The sequence below is a fragment of the Dromaius novaehollandiae genome, chromosome 13 (assembly GCF_036370855.1).
Source record: "Dromaius novaehollandiae isolate bDroNov1 chromosome 13, bDroNov1.hap1, whole genome shotgun sequence".
NCBI lineage: Eukaryota > Metazoa > Chordata > Aves > Casuariiformes > Dromaiidae > Dromaius > Dromaius novaehollandiae.
The window spans coordinates 1,812,582-1,832,130 of NC_088110.1; the positions used below are offsets into that span (position 1 = coordinate 1,812,582).

The 19,549-nt window shown below is 41.4% G+C and overlaps 1 protein-coding gene across 5 annotated transcripts in view; it reads right to left on the minus strand.

Annotated features, from left to right (window-relative positions):
• Nucleotides 1-19,499, minus strand: part of RSPRY1 (ring finger and SPRY domain containing 1) — a 42,198-nt gene extending 22,699 nt beyond the window's left edge. Inside the window, exons 1-6 of one of the 5 annotated variants that reach the window (XM_064519343.1) lie at nt 19,250-19,404; nt 13,335-13,518; nt 11,679-11,758; nt 7,263-7,446; nt 4,560-5,054; nt 784-836 (exon numbers count right to left, since the gene is read on the minus strand). In XM_064519343.1, the coding sequence (XP_064375413.1) occupies nt 784-836; nt 4,560-4,906 (400 nt within the window). In that variant the 5' untranslated portion in view covers nt 4,907-5,054; nt 7,263-7,446; nt 11,679-11,758; nt 13,335-13,518; nt 19,250-19,404. Of the gene's footprint in view, nt 1-783; nt 837-4,559; nt 5,055-7,262; nt 7,447-11,678; nt 11,759-13,254; nt 13,270-13,334; nt 13,519-19,249; nt 19,405-19,480 lie in introns of those variants that run through there. The other 4 variants (XM_064519345.1, XM_064519344.1, XM_064519346.1 and 1 more) reach the window with 4 other exon arrangements.
• Between the last annotated feature and the right edge of the window lie 50 nt (nt 19,500-19,549).

The window sequence follows — 19,549 nt, forward strand, 5'->3', positions numbered from 1 at the left end:
TATCTGCGTACAGGCAAATGAGCGAGGTTGAAGAGACTTAGTGCTCCCTTCAACAATGACAAGTGAACAGGTAACGCATTGACATTTGAGTTTTATGAGCACATTACTCTGAAAAACATTTTACTGAATAGCTGTAATACTGAATCAGGTTGATTAACTTATTCTAATATGGAAATATGTTTTCTGGGACAAATACCAACTCTACTAAAAGAGATGTAAATTCACCTCAATCAGAAATTTGGTGGTCTTGAGTAGGGAGATTTTCTCCTACTGTTACAGAGATAAAACAGCCCTTGTACAAACACAGCACAGTTTTCAGGAGAGTTAAAGGACAGGGCCAGCAATATAACCAATACAAATAAGTAGAGGCCTAAGAATGGTAAAACCCAAGACAAAGTATGCACAATTTGCCATCACTATTCGAAGCACACGGGTTTAAACCATACCTACATATATGGGTCAGTTCTGCCCTACTGCAAACAGACATCCTTTGTGGCTTATGGTTTAACATCGTTACAGTGTGTTTGTGGCCATCAACTGGCCACTTCTGGAGAGTTCACATATAAAGTTTAAGGGAGTTCACATAAAATTATACAAGTGCACGAGCTTAGCGAAGCTTCTGAAGTGCAGAACTGTGTTTCAAATTCCAAGTCACTAGAGCTACAGGAAGTCACAATGTACAACTGCCATGTATCTTTCTTAGCAAAGAAAAGGGGTTTTTTTGTTTTTTGTTTTTTTTGCTTTGCAGTCACAACTGAAATGCCCAGCACAGTGCCTTGATACCTGTTTCTGCCATTTCATGCAACGTGATCATTGAATAAGGAGGCTCCTGGTCACTGAAAGAGATATTACACAGGTCAAAATTGATGTACAACTATCAACACAATACACCCAATAAAATGATAATGCGCAGACAACTATGAATCCAGTAAGTATTCAACAAAAGAAAGTTACTTAGGCTGCAGACTACTAATGCCCTTTTTAGATCTGAAATGCAGCTAGGATTTGAGCCATTTTCTGGCTCAAAGTCAACATCTGAATATCTACAATAGCTGATAACTGACATAGTGATCCATATCTGCATGTCTAAAAGCTAAACATAAAGCTTAGGCTTAGTGCTATTCATTAGCAAAATTCCTCAGAGTATGTAACAAGACAGTGTATTTCAGAGGTCATGAAGTGAACAAAGAGCAGCACACAAAGAAGAGATCATTGGAATACCTTAAACATTTTTTTTCTTTTTCCCCCCAGAAATTCTCTGCAAAAAATACTTTGTACATAAGATATAACTGAAGGGCAAGCCACCTAACAGCATCACAGACTTCAAACCCATTAACAAGAGCTGCAGGAAGCAGTTAAGGCAGTCAAACGGAAGATATTTAGCCCCATTCTCTTTTCAAACATGAAAAGCAAAGAAGTTCAGTTAGATTAGTTCCTCAGTCTGGCTCGCTGGAGCAAGGGCAGGAAGCTATGGCCAGACCAAGCGCTCTGGACAGGTACTACCCTTGAGGGTTTCTGAAGCAGGTCTCAAATTCCTGCTCAGTAAGCATCTTCAGGACCAGAAAAAAAAAAGCTTATGCAAGCAGATGCACCTTCAGCTCCGCATGCCTGAAATGCTTCATTTAGTGCCACTTAGGCATTTGTACTAACCCCAGGCTTAGAACAAAAAGGTACGTTCCACAGCCAACTTCTATAACACCCCGAGAAATCAAACTGGAAATTCTAAACTCGGAGGGATTTTAGAAAATCTCCAAACAGATACAGCATGCAGCTAAAAAAAGCCACTTACTCTGGAGGGCCTAATTACAAACTTGATTTTGACTGAAAACGCATGATAAAAATACATGCTTTGCTTACCAAAAAACTGACGTTCCCTATTAAATAGTTCCACATTTTCATATTGCTGTAATATTTGAAACAAATCATGGGGTTTTTGCCCCTGCCAAGAATCTCTTTGCCTTTCCTGTGGAAACTAATCTCACCAGCAGGAAAAAGCACTACAGTGATGCAAGCAAAATTACATCAATAGAAAGGATGTAAAGTCTCAAAGAAAGAATAAAAAAAGGATGAAGTTTTGATCTGTAAGATTTCCCGATTCCCTCATGGACAGCAGGCATTAGCAATACCAGTACTGAGCAAAGTGGAGTCCTGTGCCACTAATCTACCATTTTAGCCACTTAATATCCAAACATACTCCTCATATTTGAAGGGGAAAAAAAACCCAAAACAAAAAACCTAGAAGTCATTTTTGCAATTTTGTAATTTGTGGAGCAGCACTTTGTAAAAACGCCAAAATTAGTACTTATTCTTGTGAGGATGGGGAATGAAACGTAGCTTTTTTTTTCCCTGCCTTTGTATCTAGAAGGAAATGAGTTGTTTTCCAGTATGTTTTTGAGATTTGATTAAAAAAAAAGTAAAAATGGAAGACAACTGTTCATTGCAGATCCCAGTAGAGGTCCACATATATTAACTTTCACAACAGATTTTGGAGGAGAAAAAAAAAAAGTTGTCAGAAGAATTTTTTTGCGCTCTGTTCTTGCACCACTATCTTTTGCTCTTCAGGGCTTTACTACCAAACAAGTCCACATTTCCAACTGGCTCTTACTTCCATGGTTTCATTTGCATTTTGATTTTATTCTGGCACATTTATCAAAAAGAAAAAAAGACTTGTCAGTGTCCCTATTGTTTTGCTCAGTTTCAGTTTTGGTGTTTTCAAAAGACAAAAATCAAGTTCTGTGTTCATGAACAGATACTAATGGAACAAACTTATTCCTGCAGTCTCTCACTTGCACTGAGAAACAAGATTTCCAGACTTGGATGTTTTTCAAGCAAGCATTCCTATTAATCTAAAAAGGGACTAAAGTCTAGCAGAAAGGTTCCTTAAACTTTTTCCAGATGCATTTAGATAACTTGTCTCACAAACAGACCCACCGTTATCCATGGCTATAGGTCTTCATCTTGATTGGAATAACTTGTAACATTTAACTGTGTTATAAAACCAGCTCAGCCAGAGAGAGCCAAACTCTTCCCAGAGGTACACAGTGACAGGACAAGAGGCAATGCAGATGAGCTGGAACATCAGAAATTCCAACTCCACATATATACTTTTTTTTAAACCCTGAGGGTGGTCAAACACTGGAACAGGGATCCAGAGAGGTAGGGAATCTCCATTTCTTGAAGACATTCCTACACTTGACTGAACAAGGCCCTGAGCAATCTCCTCTAACTAGACCTGTTTCTTGAGCAGGAAACCGGACTAGATGAATATGCAGAGATCCCTTCCAGCCCACATGATTCTGCGATTCTAAGGAAGTAACTAAGTCTCTTTAAAAAAATGCAGTAGCTTCAGGAATTTGTCACAAATAGGACTCCAGAATCAGTGGAATAACTATGCTTATTATCACTCAGTAGCACGAGAAAGTGCTTACAAGATTACAAAACTGATTGCAAAACCCACAGGAACAGGATCAAATACACGCAAAAATGTTGTGAAATGGCTTAAGTAGATGAACTGAGGGCAGAGAAGAAGGCACATGAGATAACAGATTCTCAAAAAATTTGTGATCTCTCTTCACTAAAATAATCTCAGAACCCCAACTAAAAAAAGCAGACAAGAAAAAACAAACCAAAACAAAAAACCCCCAAGAATACTGTCTTGGATTTAAGTTTTCAGTCAAAACAATTGACCTGGTATTTCCATTTAAAGCATTTTACAACAGCAAGGCAACCTCCTCCTCCTGCAGGCATATTTCAGATGCACCATGCAGGTACACGAATGAAGGCTCATTTATCCTGAGTCTCATCCAGCTTAAACTCAAACCCCAGCTGTGAAAGTACAATAGTGCTTTTTCCTCCTGTTGTGGTGTTCCCAATTGCTAACCTGCATCTAACCCAAAAGGTGATGAGCTAACTTATCCCATTACTTTTAAGGTCCTTTTAAAGCTCTGTAGAAAGCTATGCAAAAATAAAAAATAAGGATGAATCCATAAATATCCCATACACCCTCAGTGGATGCTTTGAGCATGCAAGGAATGCAATACTGGGATCATGAGCTGAACAGTCGCAACGTGCAGTCTTTAAAAAGTAGTCAGACTTATAACTGGAAAGAAAACCTCAGTCTGTTTATACAAACTAATAGAGATCAAAGCTCTCAGTTTTGCTTAACCATTTCCAGAGAAGTAAATACAGCCTGAAAACAGAAATCTTACAGAAGAACCAATTTTTAGGACAGAAGTTCCCAAACTCTGGTATGTTCGCTGCTTCCTAAACTGTGCATCTATGCCCAGTAATACTGAGCACATTCCTCATCCCACCTGGGTGTAGGCCCATACAGGAACTGTAAGAAACTCCTCAACTCCTGGAAGAGTCTGTACCTGGGCTCAGGAGCTACTTCTATTACCTAGGAAAGGTGCTCCTCTCCTAAGCCTCCAGAAGTAAACACGCTGCTGCTTCAGGGAGGGTCAGGTGTAGATCGGTGAGAGGATGGAGTCACAGTTTGAGAGAAGACAAGAATATGGTATTTTCATTCATGTTGAATTATTCCTTGAGGAGGTACTTACTTATCTACTAACGTCCGAATTACAGCCAGTGTGTCAAGTACCAGCCCATCCACATTCTGTTTTTTCCTTCTTGGTTCATGAGGCCCTCGCCCCCTCCGGGGTGGCCGGACAGGGTCCCTTGGGTGGCTTCTTGCTTCAGGTACACGTGCTCTATTGTGCTCTGTTTGCCGATTCTGGGATTCTGCATTGTCTTCGGCTCCACTATCATCTCGGCAAACACAGGAGTTTCCCATATTGCTAGCCCCCAAGGCTCCCAGTAAATGGGGAACGTGGTGCTCTAGAGTCAGCAGTAAACCTCGAAGAAGGCTTCTGCTAGCATAGAACACAACCAAAGCAACTACAATCATCTAGAAAGTTTTAACAGTAATATTTGTATGATCCTGAATTGTGATTTTTGCATTATATGCGTTGCTACCAGGTGGAATGAATGGGAAATTGGAGACTTAGTATCCGACATTATCAGCTAAAATACACATTGGTCATCCAGAAGCAGGTCTGAAAAAGCAAACCCAAAACAAGAGTCAGTGTTATTTCTTTTACTGAATAATACAAAATTTTCTATTTTAGTAAACAGTCAGTCTTGGTGCATATAACAGCTAGGAAACAAGGTTTGCATCTAAAGTCTCTGGGGCGGGGGGAGGGAGGGAGTTCACTGGGCAAGTAGCTGCCCCCAGCACATACACACACTATTCCTATTAACACTACCTATTATTTCCCAGTTCTTCCAAGATTTCTGGAGGCAAAGGAACACCTTTGCCCTTAAATCTAGCACACTGCCACCCTTCAAGTGTTAACATACCGAGATATATGAATATACTGAATATAGTGAGATACTGCTCAGACCACCCAACTAAGAGGCTGAACATTTAAATGTTCTCATTTCACATCAGGAATAGTCAGCATTACCCACAAACAGACTCCACAAAATAGGCCACAACTTTGAGTCTACCTCTATACAGCTGTGGCTATTTCAACAAACAATAGACTTAACAGTGAACCGGATGTTTAGTCCATCTGTGCATAAATAGGATTTTTTTTTGGAATGTGCCTACATCAACTGAAATCTTACCCAAAGATGCACCAAGTACCGGCCCTCAAATAAACAGGGAGTGCAGATGCCATTTTAATGCCTACAAATCTAACTGTTGGCATGTTGAGAGGGCTGTTTTCTGTGCAAGTTGCACACCTCTCAGGATCTAGCACTAACCCAGTCTTCCTTTTTTGGGAACCAAGACTAATTCAGTCATTTTTCGTTCTTAATACAAGTAGTCTGGATCACGTACAGGCCCACTAGCACTGGGATTGTAGGACAGTCCTTACTATTCACTGAATCAAGACGACTAGCAAAAGGATTCAAACCCAACCTCATTACAAGTTTTTTTTCCAAGGCATAGACAGGGTATATTTCTACAGAACTTTATATAAAGTCTCAACTAAAAGGGGGAAATGCCCTACAAAAGATAGCAAGTCACTACTCTCACACTTCTAGCATGTCAGAATGAATAAGTAACTTTTAGGACTACATGCATGTTACTCTTTCAAGAATCTAAAATTAACATTTAAGATAGAAATTATGACAAATATCCTGTAATGAGTTATTAGCATTTTATAGTTAAATCATCTATTTAACAGCAAACATGTAGCACCTTATATTTAAAAGAAAGTCAAAGACAGTTACCAGCTTTGAAATATGAAAGATCCCCTCCCATTTGAGACAACTGGCAACTGTGCAATAGCTGGCTGCCATTCGGGAAAGACCATAACAACAGTAGTTGGGAAGCCAGACACAAGTCATGTGAGCAAGCATAATATGAAGTTTCTAAATGGATAGCTGTCACTGGGAAAGAACTTCAAACAAGCCCTCACAGTCTCTTCTGTAGGTTCAAAGTACATTATCTTCTTGTGGTACAATGAAGAGTTCAGCATTAAGAAATTAATTGAAGGTTGACTAGCAAAAAAAAAAAAAAAAACAAAATCCCTCAGGGAATATTAAATGCAAAAATACAAGATCTTGATTTTCGGTTCATGGAATCCCCTAAACCACAGATTGCTAAAAGGGTTTTAGTATCACAATATGCTTGGCTTACTCTCTAAGCAGTTGGACTACAGGAAGGTGTGGGACACCAGGCTCAGTAGTCCTTTTGTCTGAACCAATACAGATACTACGTTATCTTCTCAGTCAGCCAGTAAAAAGTAGATGTCAGGGTGTCATACAAATTCCACAGGTCTTAAAGGAAATTGTGTAAGATCAGAACCAGCCCAGCCCAAATGGCCTTAAAAGCTACCAAAAAAAACACAAAAAAACGACGACAACAAAACCACCAGACACACCCCAGTTTAAATGCAAAATATGTCTTTTTGAGGAAAAAAATGTGCACATATCCAGACGTTTAAGGCTATTTTATTAACATAATATTACAAATGTAAAACTGCATTATTAATGTGTTAAATATTAAGAATCTGGATTTAGTTAACCTGTTCTGTAACTTTTTATAAAAATGTTAACTCTATGATTTCACCTGGTTATCAAAACTGACCAAATTGACTGGAAAAAGCACTATTTTAGTGATTAGCAAAGAGCAGAAACCAGCCTAAGCAAACAAAAGAGAGCTAAGTCAAGATTAAAACTGATTATTGAAACCAAGGCTTTCTGGTTCACAACTTAAAAGCATTATTAAAAACAAGTGATTATGATCAACTCACCCTTAAGCTGGTTCAGGAACAGTTGGACTTGCTCATAAAGCGCCGTAACGGAGATGGACTGTACTTCCTTAGGGCGCAGAGACAGCCGTATCCGGAAAGGTAGCAATATATAAGCCTTTATGTTGGGAGGTGAATCATTCTACTTGACTCTGCTTTCACTTTTAGAAACTACACTGAAGAGTCCCTGAAGACAGAGGGAGAGGAAAGAACAATTCATTTGGAAACCGCCTCTAAGACAGACATAGTCCACCTCCTCAATACACCCGCAATGACTTTGTGTCATGTTTTATTTTGAACTACATTCAGCCTTTACGGGGGAAAGTTCTGTCAATACTTCAAAAAGCCATTTGCCACCTACTAGTTTTAGGACTAAATACAGCCACAGAAAACCCAATCTGTTTTTACAACCTTGGTATTCCAGGCACTACAGAAAGTAGCAGAGCAGTGACCGATTCCTCCCCTCAAATTACTACTTACAGGAAGAAAAAAGGAAACATTATTATCAGTTCCAGACCACCCTCAAGTAGTGACAGCAGAAAATAAAAGCAAGTATACTATATGAGTTGATTAGATAAAGAGAAACAACAGGATAAATGCCCTTTGTTCAGTAAAACAGCTGAGTTTGACCACATTCATTTGTGCATCACGGTCAGCGGTAGCCAAGAGTTCATTTTCAAGCCTTGAACCAAAACAGAAAGACTAAACGCTTTGGAATACAAGCTACAGGAAGAGCTTGCTATAGACAAGCCCTACAAGCCAGCCTTCTCTGGCCAGAGTAAAAATGCACGGAGATAGGTTCTGAAGTGCAAAGGAAAATTAGGAATTTCTTTCTTTTTTTTAAATCTAGTGATGTACTAGACTGTATTTGAGGTGGTATATTATATACAGCTTTACGACATTATAGCAAAGTATGCTCTTAGCATTAGGTTGCCAGTACCAATTTCAACTCCATCACTGTCATTGCTGAAAATAAAGAGGACTGAATTTTGCCAAATTTTAGTTCAGGGCCAACTGCGGGATTGAACAGGGAAATACAGAATTTAAACGGGTAAGAATAGTCTCTCTCTCTGCCTCTGCAGCATTTCACAATGGCACAAAGAAAAAGAAAGGACAAAAATATTTCTTCCCACACAAAAATCGATTGTGTTTAAGCAATGGGAAACAGTCACCTAATTGGGACACCCATTTAGTCAAACTATGTCTTCCACGATACAAACTATGTTTTCAAACAAGAAAAAGGCACTTCTAAAAAGACTTTAATTGCCTAGAAGAAGGGAAGGAGGCGGGAGAAAGAAAGAAAAGCAGAATAAATCAAGAATATCTGAATGACAATACTGAGTTAGGTCTAGGTAAGCTTATCAGCTTACCTGACAGCAGACACTTGAAGAAATCAATTGCTGTTAAAAAAATAACTAAGGCAGAGAATTAATCTTTCATAATCCACTATCTTCTTTCAGTAGTTGCAAAGCTAAGAGTCTCTGCAACCATTTTTTAAATTTAGCCATGTTTCTTTATAATGCCATGAGTGTTAACCAAAGCATACTAGTTTTCTTAAAATGTGAAAGGTAAAAGCCACAAATTGCACCAAATTCCCTGATGACACAGTTTTTAAAGACTGACGTGATATTATGACATGATATTAACACAACTGTATTAAGAGTTAAGCGCTAATCTCCGCCTAAGCATCAAAACAAGAATAAGAACAAGCTTCCCTGTAAGGCCACTGGAAAACCAAAAACCTGTCACTTCTTGGCAGGACCATATGGACATCAAAGCAACACCATTTTCTGAAACAATCTGTGCAAGTCTAAACAGAACCAAAGATGTTCATGTGAAACAACTGTGAGTGGAAATGTCAGCAACACTTAACCTGCATTACAGAGAGTAAACAGGCTCTCCGCGTTAAAAACTGCGAGCGGTTTCTCCAATATTAGCTTAATGCTAGAAAGCCCCACTCCTTCCAGAGAGTCTCACATTTGCCTGAAGAACATTCTTAGGCAAATTGAGAAAGTGATAACAAGACTATAAAAACTAGTTACAAAAGCAGCCACATTTATAAAAGTGCTGATGCTTTTGTTCTTATTTTTAATGCTATTTTAAAAGAAGCTGGACCCCAAGTTTTTAAATACAAGAAATAGTAAAGGCAGAGTCCAGTATTTGCTTCTCAACAGGCCAAGCCATTCATTCACTCTGGATTTTGACTATCAAATGCTATTTTGGGATGTAGGACTAATAAGTTGCCAAACATTTGATCTAAATATAAGTTCTTACTCAAAAACAAACAAAAAACAAACAAACAAACAAAAAGCTAATATCTCTCCTTTCAAATCTCACTCTAAACAGGCAGTGCTAGAACAGGTGAGAGCGCCAGTCTGACACTTTCTCTTTTACAACGGAAAGTGCCTGCAGTAGGCACACAGAAACCACTGCCCAGGCATGCACGCACGCCCCGCCTGGCAGCCAGGAGGAAGGCTCTTAGGACACTTTGCCCTAAAGGAACCATGGGAGCCTAATGTCTTTTGAGCTGAACACCCCTGTTAAATGGAGAAAAGCAGCTGCTGAGGCCCTCCTGAAGCCTGCCAGCAGCAGCTTTCCGCGACTGAGAACACAAACCCTCTGCATATACCCACCAGCCTTCACGGACTGTTGCTGCTATAGCAGGACAAGTCACTTTCCAGTCCACGCTGGTCTCCTGGCAGAGAGAAATGTGCAGATATGTAAAGGAGCTGCAAGCTGACTGACCTGCCACAGCTGGAAGCCTAATGGGAAAAAGCATCAGCCACAGACACAGACACCGACACCATTTGAGTGCATTCACAGGTGCCTGGCAGTGTTGATACCAGCTTTCTCAAGAGCGGCCTCATCTCAATCATCTGACAGCACACACCAACGAAGAAGTCAGCTGAAAATGGCATTAGTTGCATTTACTCTGTAAAACACAGCCCAGGAATCAGTGATTCATCCCCTCAAATATTTGGTCACGGCCAACCATAATACTGCTTCACGATGGAAAAAGCCGCTCCTTCCCATGAAATGGAGCATATTGCCACGCAAACAAGAAACTCATACGCATAAATGAGTAAAGAAAGTTTCAGCTACTAAAACCACTATTCCAGCGCCTATTGCTATTACAATAGTAACACTAGTGTTTCCTGTCTCAAGAGCAGAGTAACACGGTAGCTCAGGCTGCAGATGACACAGTAAAGCCAATGGCTTTTCAAATGCAAAATCAGAAGAGTTTTGGACAGCAATTTCCTATTAAGGAGATAAATAATAAGAAATATTTTCTGAGCACTTTTTTCCCCCAAAGAAATGATGCTCCTTAAAAGGAAGAGATTGAAATACTTGTGATGCCAGTCAAATGAAAAGTTCAAACTATCAAGAGAAGGAAACACAGCTATGATTTGCTCAAAGTTAATCATCTTAGTTATAGGAATAAGAGGGAAAAAACAGCTGTTTGCAAATACAGGCTTTCATAACATGGAGACCTCAGTTTTTAAATGATTGTGGTAGTGGAAGAAAAGCCAAGAACTTCCAGTAAATAAATACAACTAAAAAGTCAAGTTGAAACTTTCTCAGAAGATCACATTGAGAACAGAAGTAAAACCTCTCAGGTGAAAGACTTGTGCAACTAAATAGAAATAGCCACTTAGCTTCCACTGCTGTTACCAAGTAGCATGGGCAAGAAAGTGGACTGCAGGCTTCAGGATGAGCAATTAAATGTTGACTCTGTGCTGATTCTTCCGCATATAATAATTCAACTGTGGAATCTAAACCAAACCCCTAATTCATTTTTTTTCCTCATTTCCTTAAAAAATATGCTGGAAGGTTAACACTATTGTCCAAATTCGGGAAACAAGCATTTGCAATGTGTTACCATCTGCAGTACAAAGCCACTGCCACAGTCCTTTTCCTTTTTGCTAATCACAGTAAAGGCATCAAGATCAAACGCTGACTGACCTGTGCCTGTTTCACAGAGAAGTAAAGAGACAAATCGTACCCCAAATTATCCAGCTTTGGCCCAAGCACTTGTCAACAGAAACCCCCAGAGCTGCCCAGAGCTCATCCAACAGTTTGTGCTTTAATCCTGCAATCTTCTCTCGTACGTAATCCTAGTTTAGCCACAAAACAGGTAGCAGTTGAAGGATATGGTCTAATGTAGGATCTGTTTTTAAACTGGTACAGAAATGCTAAAATTAATATCTGGATTTAAGTGAACTGCACTTCCTTATCTAAGCTAGCGTCTCCAGAGTAGGGCTGGTAAACACAGTAGCAACAGGAAGAAAGTCTTGCCCTCTCACTGCTGCCCAGGTTTTGCCTTATCTGTAGTTAAGGAGAGATCAGTCCCCAGGGTTCTTCAAACACCAGGGACTGCTCTGTTACAGCTCTTTCTGAGATAGAAATTAGAGTACTCACCACCTCCCCGCTGCCTCGCTCTGAGCTCATAATTTCTCTTCTCATGATCGTTTAGATGGAACTGTCCTTTGTACCCTGACCTTTAAAAAAAGAAACCTTAGTTTTGCTTTCAACGCTTAGTAATCTCAACACCAGTATCAATAAATCAGAATGTGACTTCCAGATTCATTATCCTCCAACTTTTAGAGGGTCTTTACTTCTTTTCAAAGACAAAGATAGAAGGAGAAGTTCTGCTCTTCAGTTTTGAGGCAGATGAATACTTCTTCTGAGACAATGATCTTTTTTAAAAAAAGAACAGTGGTATCTGAAAGCTCCGGGGAAGTTTAAGGAGAGACTTGCCTTCAGCAGGCTGGTGTCGTAGAGCTGTATTAGACTCGGCGCCTGCTCAAGGAGCAGAGTATAATCCACTGTTTCAGAAGTGACAGGAAGATAAGGATAATGCCCTGCAAATGCCAGCGAGCTCTAGCCCTGCAAACTGAAGCAATGTAGGCACACTAAATAAATCTGATTAGGTACACCATATTAAGTTTCGGCATTTGGACATTTATTCAGAGGCTTCGAAACCTCTCTCTTAATCAATTCAGGTTAATTGTCCTCACTGCCCCCTTAAAGTTTCAGACTTTGTCAGCAATGAAGGAATTTCCTAATTTTGACCAAAAAAAGTTCAAGATGTCAGGATTCAAAACAAAGGCCAAAGAAATTCCAGAACAGCGACAATGCTGGGAGGAAAGTATGGAGACTCCTTCCTTTGGGCACTAAGCAGAGGTACGGAATTGATTAATAATAATAATAAAATCTCAAGCCAACAACAACTTTTTTTAAGGAAATTTAGTAATAGCCCATTCCAGAAAGATTAACGTTTTTACCTGTATTACTATCCAGTTTTCTTCAAGTTTTCTTTGAAAAGTTTTCTCAAATTATGGAGATCAATTCACTGATGCACAGGTTTTTATTACAATGAAGTGAACTTCATTTAAGGCACTTCATCCATTAACAAAAAATAAACTACTAAAGCACTCAGATTGAGCAGTTCAAACACGGTCACATAATATAGTCCTACCACAGGAACTGGATATAGGGCTAGGCTAGCACAGGGGCAGCTGAGTAATCAAAGTGCCGCCTATAGAAAGATGCTACAAGTAAGGGTTACCGGAGGTAGACACTTGTCAGTAAACCGCCAGTTTTGTGCAATTGAGCTGCAACGCTGAAATCCCAGGGTTCTGCTATTTCTTGTCCGTAAACTAACCTTAGAGCTTCCTGCCTTTTGCTTCTCCTAGATCTGTGTTCAATGCTGTGGCTTGTTTTCAAAGAAAGATTAGCTACAGAATTCTGCAGAAGGCACAACAGTTTCCTTGTCTAGACCACAGAAATGAGCCCAGCTAAACGTTATGACTAAGCTATTATGAATGCAGAAAATACACTGAAACATTTTGGATGTGTGAAGGATTTTGATAACATTGCTGAAAAATTCAGCGATGTCTCAGTTGGAAGCTTGCACTGTCGGTTGTCAGACAACTGCCTAAGATAGCAAATCACAGAGCAAACAACGTCTAGAACCTCCTATACTCAGCCTTACCGAATATGTCACTTTGTGACATTGGCTATCATCTCAAACACAAGAAAACAACATTGGTGGCAGGAAGCAGGCCAACGAACCTTCCACTTCTCGGTAATTCAAGTAGCATCAGAGGATGGCCCAAGCGTTCAGTGACAGTAGCTGAAAGCCAGTTTCGCAACCTCCTTGCAAACCATGGAGAGCTGGCAGTTGTTCACTATTTCAAGTTCAGGACTGTACAGAGAAAGTGGGAGATGTCCTTCCAATTCTCTTTCCTCCTGTAAGCTGATACAATAACAGCTGTTGAAAAGACTGCTCCCTGAGCCAAATATAACATGTAGGTCACTAGGTTAGCAAACTAGCTTTAAAGGCACTCAGAGGAAGCGGGATCCCTGCCCCAGGGCTTTGGGGCTAAACTCTGTAGAGCTTCGCACACAGCTCCGGGCAGGTCACTCAAACTCCTTATCTTGCCCATAAAAAAAAAAAAAAAAAACAAGAACACACCTTTATTTCTCCCCATTTGTCTGGTTAGGTCCTGGCTTGAGAACCTTCTGTTCTCTGCCCCACTATAAGTCTACCAGGAAGGTATACTCCAAAAGAGACCCTGATGTTGGGTAGATGGTCACGTATAATAGAAGCATTTCTGTGAACAGCTAAACCAGTGACACCAGGTTTCACAGACACCTGTCTCCTCAGATTGAGCTCCCACATGGATTTTTTGACATCTAGTAAGTAATAAAGCTCACACTGCAGCCCTTTGCTTGAAAATACAGGGAGGTGGGTGGGAGGATTAACAGAGAGAGATCCCTACGTCCAGCAGCCTTTTTTTTTTCCCTGTCCACAAAACTTACAGCAACATAAGGCCCTTTGAGGCTGGGCCTGTATGAGGAAATTCAGCAGAAGGTGGCCTGCGGCTGAGAAGAGGAAGGGGAACTGCCTGAGAGAAGAAACAGTCTAAGTGAATGATGGTTACGAACTGGACTAAAGATGGGTGTGCATGCATTTCAAAAGGCAGTCTAAAAATGGTTTAAACAAAAGCGTGTGCCCATTTTAGTTCGCTATGGATGTATCAAAAAAAAAAAAAAAAGGCAAAAGGCTCAAAAATCATTGAAGACGCTTTCAAAAATAATGATGATATCAGGAACATGACTCACTGTAATTTTGGACTTTTCCTAAATAGCTTCTTGAGGAATTTCAAAAGGATTACAATTTAAGCTTTTTTTGGACAATTATATTTAGATATTATTTTGCCAAATGTCTCAAAGATAGACCAGGGTTAAAGTTCTAAACAGAGTAAAACTCTTCCATTGTTCAATTTTTAAATCTTTTACACCACTGCTGATACACTGACCAGATTTTTGAAGAGTACAAATGCATCATTTTGTATTATCATTTTGCATTATTTACCATTATAAAGAGATTAACATTTTTAAAAGCCATGAAGAACTTTAAACTTTCCTCATGTCACAAGATATCTTTGTTTTTAGGAGAGAGACCAGCAGGGCACCTGCTGGAATTTCTTTTTTCAATATCACTTTCTGTGCCCCACTCTGCCTGCAGTCAGATAAAAAATACACACAAACCATACAATCTTCTGAAATAGGTTAGAGGGCAGCCTGTGAACTACATGACTCAAACTCTATTAATACCAGTTAGTACACATGTACTGAAACAAGCAATCCAAAAAGCCAGGTCAATACCAGAACATACTTAACTCAAAATGGCACCAAATCCGATCCTTCTCCTTATGGCCAGCAAAACACCCAACGTGTTCAGAAACTTAAAGCCAAAATGAAGTGTTCCTATAGCAAAAAAGCCTTGAGAGAAAAATAACTACAGTTGCAAGTGTGTTGCATGCTTAGAAACTACTACAAGGGGAAAGATGTATCTGGAAAAGGATGGATTTCTGGTCATTGGTCATGGTGAGTCACTGAACCCTCACGAATAAACAATAAGTGGTACACTCAAGCATCCCAAAATGACCTATCAATACACAAAGTTCCCATGGCAGAGTTGGCAAAACTTCTAAAGCACAAGCTTGGCCACCATAATGGTAGAACATGGTACCAGATGACTTACAAGCACAGTCAAAGATAGATCATGATCCACTAGTCAGTCACAAAAATCTAGGAGTCATGCTTGAACATTTGACTCATATTAGAGCCCAAGGATACAATGAAGAATAGCAAAGGAAATAAAGATCAAGCTGGCACAATTGTTGCCACGACATATTAAGTTTACAGTCACTGCATACGAATCAGGAAGAAAAAACAAAGTCAGTCATCAAGACTCAAGGAAATACAAAGCACAAAATAACAAGACAGAGTTCTAATAAGATACTTGAGAGACGATGAACCTAAGAGCAGTATATCTGTCTGCACTACTTTAAAGCAACGAATGAATTCAAAACCTACTGAGCAATCACCCTTTTGGGAGAAAACAATAGTATAGGGTTGAAAGTGCTGAACACAACATACTGACAAGGGAGCAGAGCAGAACAAACCTCATCACTGTAGCTCACCTTCAATTCTACTACCAGGTAATAGTATTTTAACTTGCTACTTCTAGGCTGAGAGGGACCTGTCACAGTGTATGTGCAGAGCTCCACTCCATTTTGTGAGGATATCAACAAACATTTAAGTGACCTAGAGAGAGCAAGAGGAGATGTTTCAAAATACAAAGCATTATCAGCTACAGGAGATTTCTAATGTGGAACATGAACACGAAAGCCTAAAGTAACTTATTGTTCTCTATAACAAATCACCACATTTATAACTAACCTATTGCTTTGGCTTCTAGGTATCTTCCATGTTATTCCTCCTTAATCTTCAAGAGAAAAGGTTATGGGAAATGGACTTTGATATCAGCTGATAGGAAGAATATGAGAGATGCCATAGTTTATAGACAGGAATCAAAAGACTACGAGTAATTTATTTCAGACAATAAATTAGCATGGTCATCCATGAGGCTCTCAGCAAACAAAACATGCTGAGAGCCAAGACCTCCAACGTAAAAATACTCAGTAGTCCTTCATGGTTGTGCAAAAACCAGCCTATGCCTTCGAAAAGAAAAAGCAAAAATGGGGGGGGGTGGGGGGGAGGAACAACATAAAGTGGGATTATGAGAGCCACTGAAATACGAGACCAGAGAGCAGGATACTAAAGTGGTTAAGAGATGAAGTGCTGCAGTTGAACACCATACATTGGAGACTGAACAAAAAAAGAAAATGAAAGACTTAAAGAAACCAACAACCCTCTTTTCCCTGGAACACACACAGATACTATATTTGAAGATAAGGAGAGGGAGTAGAGTATCTGAACCAGAGATGTCAGTAATCTAAAAGTAGGTAACTAACTGAGACTAAGCTAACAAAGAATAGGCAATAGCAAGAGTAACTACAGGAGTCATATATGACACAAAACACTACATTAAAATACCCTGGAGGAGCTTCCCATACAAGTGATGGAAAGCAGATGCTAAAAACTGTCAGAATTAGCAGGGACCTCAAGACCGTGTTTGGATGAAAAGGGGAAAGGCAGCAAGAAGCGGTCATGCAACTACAGCTGTGCTGCAAGCATTTGAAAAAATACAGTAAAGGCAACACACAACCTATTCAACCAGACTTACAAATGAGAACAAATAGCAGTGAATGGGGCACAAAGCAATAATAGTAATGACCTAAAGGAAGAAAAACAGAACTGGGTGCCAAGACTACAGAAGAATTCTCTTGCTGAGTGGGCTTGGGCAGAGGAGAACAAAGACGTACACAAAAGCACTTGCAGAATTACAGGCCAGATTTAGATCAGAGCAAAGAACAGATCAATTCTCTGCAGTTGGATAAATCTAGAAGAAAAATACACTAACAGCATCCTCGACTCCTAAAATGATATGACAAGTTTTGAAAATGCATGGTCCTCCAGAAATGGATAGCTAAATAAATGAGTCCAAATTAGTGGCAGCAGGTGGCAAGGAACTGATAGAGTATTTCAGATTGCTTGCGGGTGATGAGAATACCCACCGTAAACAAATTTCTTTAGTTTAGCAACGCAATAGGAATAATTTTAATACTAAGAAGTAAAAGGGGAAGAGTTACAGTAGACAGGAGACAGCAAATGTATTTAGGTCTGCACATGACAGCGACCTCACAGTACTGATCAAGATGGATGTTTAGAAAATTATGAGTAAAGCAGAACCGAACTGAGGATCAGCATAAGACAAAAACAAACCAAATAAATGCATCAACTGAAAGGCAAGAGACAAAGATGAAAAACCTGAGACAAAACTATTGCCAAGTTGGGGAATAAAACCCTCCTTGTTTATGCTGAAGAATGCATATACTGACATAGACATTAAAAAAAACAAACAAAAAATACAGAAAACAGAGGGCTGTCTAGAAGGTTAAATATATTTAGAGAAAAAGACAGCTCTTATGACTGTACTTCCACGTGAGCCAAAGTCTCGTCGCATGAGGAAAGCTGACAAATTAAAGACTGACTACCAAAATGAACTCTGGGGCTGGAGTGGTTACTGAGAGATTCAGAGTAAGACTCAGTAATAACAAAACAGAAAGAAAGAAAACGCTGACACTCAGGACTTGCATCAGGAATGTACCCAGAAAGGATACTGTACTTACTGATACATGGCAGAAGATAAGGATTGGCAATAAAAAAATTAGAGGAGAGGGAAACAAACAAAGATGTGTGTGACGGAAACAGTGACCAGTAGGACAGAATCAAAGGGCTTAAAAATAAATGCATGTTTGATATTGGTATAGTGCAAAGCAATGAAGAAAATTGTTCTATAACCACCAAACTAAGACAATAAAACAGTACAATCGGGTTACCATGCTAGCAGGAAAGGTGCCACTGCCTAATCTATTGTCCAAGCAAGCAAAACAAAAGATCTGGATAAATAACTGCATTTTGTAGTCTACTCAATATCTTCATATTTTCCCTGTAAAACAGAAAAGTTGTTCTATAGCAATGTTTTTAAAATCAAAGAGGGGTAAATAAAGTTTTCAGGATTCAGACTTTTTCCATTAGTAAAAAAAAAAAGTATTCCTGGGGTAAACAAAATGCTTCTGAATGTCTCTTGGCTCCCAAGAGATCACGGAGAAACACATCATTTTGTCTTTTGTATACTAAACCCCAGTTCCTTTCAGCGCGCTGTAGCAGAGCTCTTGCCCTGCAAGTCAGAGAAGTATCAGGAAGATCTCTCCGGTCCCGAGACGCCGTTAAGAAGTTGGAAGACCTTGCTGAGCCGAATAACGGCAGCTTTGGGGAGCACAACCCAGCACTAGCAAACTCCCGTCTCGTTCAAGTTTTGCAGTTTTCTTGGGCAAACGTCTAAGGTTACACCGAAACCGCGCTCTGCGCTCGGGGCCTCCATGCAGAGCGTTCAGCACGCATTTAAGCGTGCAGGCAGCCCAGCAGAGCATGAAAACAGAGCCCGAGCTCGGCCCTTTGCCTTTTTCTCTCTTCTTCTCCTTTCCTTCTCGTTAATCACGTATAAATAACGCCGGTTATGCAATCGCCTCCGCCAAAAGCCACGGCGGCACCTGCATAAATACGCATTACTCCGGCGAGCGAGGGTCACCGGGCGTGACACAAGGACCGGAGCTCGCCGGGCACCGGCCCGGCCCCTCGCCCCAGCCAAGTCCGGACTTCCCGGAGACCAGGTGCCGGGGACTCGCCCGGCAGCAGCCACACGCGCAGTTCCCGGTCCCCGGCGGGGAGCGCCGCGCCCTCCGGAGCCCCCGCCGGGAGCGCAGGGCCGAGCCGCCGGGCTGTGGGCGCCCGGCTCGGCGGGTGCGCGGCGCGCCGGGGCCCCCGCAGCGCAGCCCGGCTCGGCGCTGCCCCTTCCCCTCAGCGCCGGCCCCCGCGCCGCCCCATCCCGCCGCTGCCCCTTCCCCTCAGCGCCGGCCCCCGCGCCGCCCCATCCCGCCGCTGCCCCTTCCCCTCAGCGCCGGCCCCCGCGCCGCCCCATCCCGCCGCCCCGCACCCGCGCGGCTACGCACCGGGGCCGCGCGGCACCCGCGCCCCCTCAGGCCGGCGGCGAGGCGAGGCGGCGCCGCTCCTTTGTGCCGCCGCGGCGCGCGGCGGAAAGATGGAGGCCACACACCGACCATCCCCGCCCCGCCCCGCCCCGCCCCGCCCCCCGCCGTCTCCCGGGCGACCCGCCCCGGCCCTGCCCCGGCCCCGCCGGGCCAACCTCGCCCAATCCCGGCGCAGGGCCGCCCTGACGTCACCTCGCAGCCAATCGCCCGGCGCACTCCTAGTACGCGCGGAGCGGCGGCCGTCTGCGCTCCTTCCCGTAA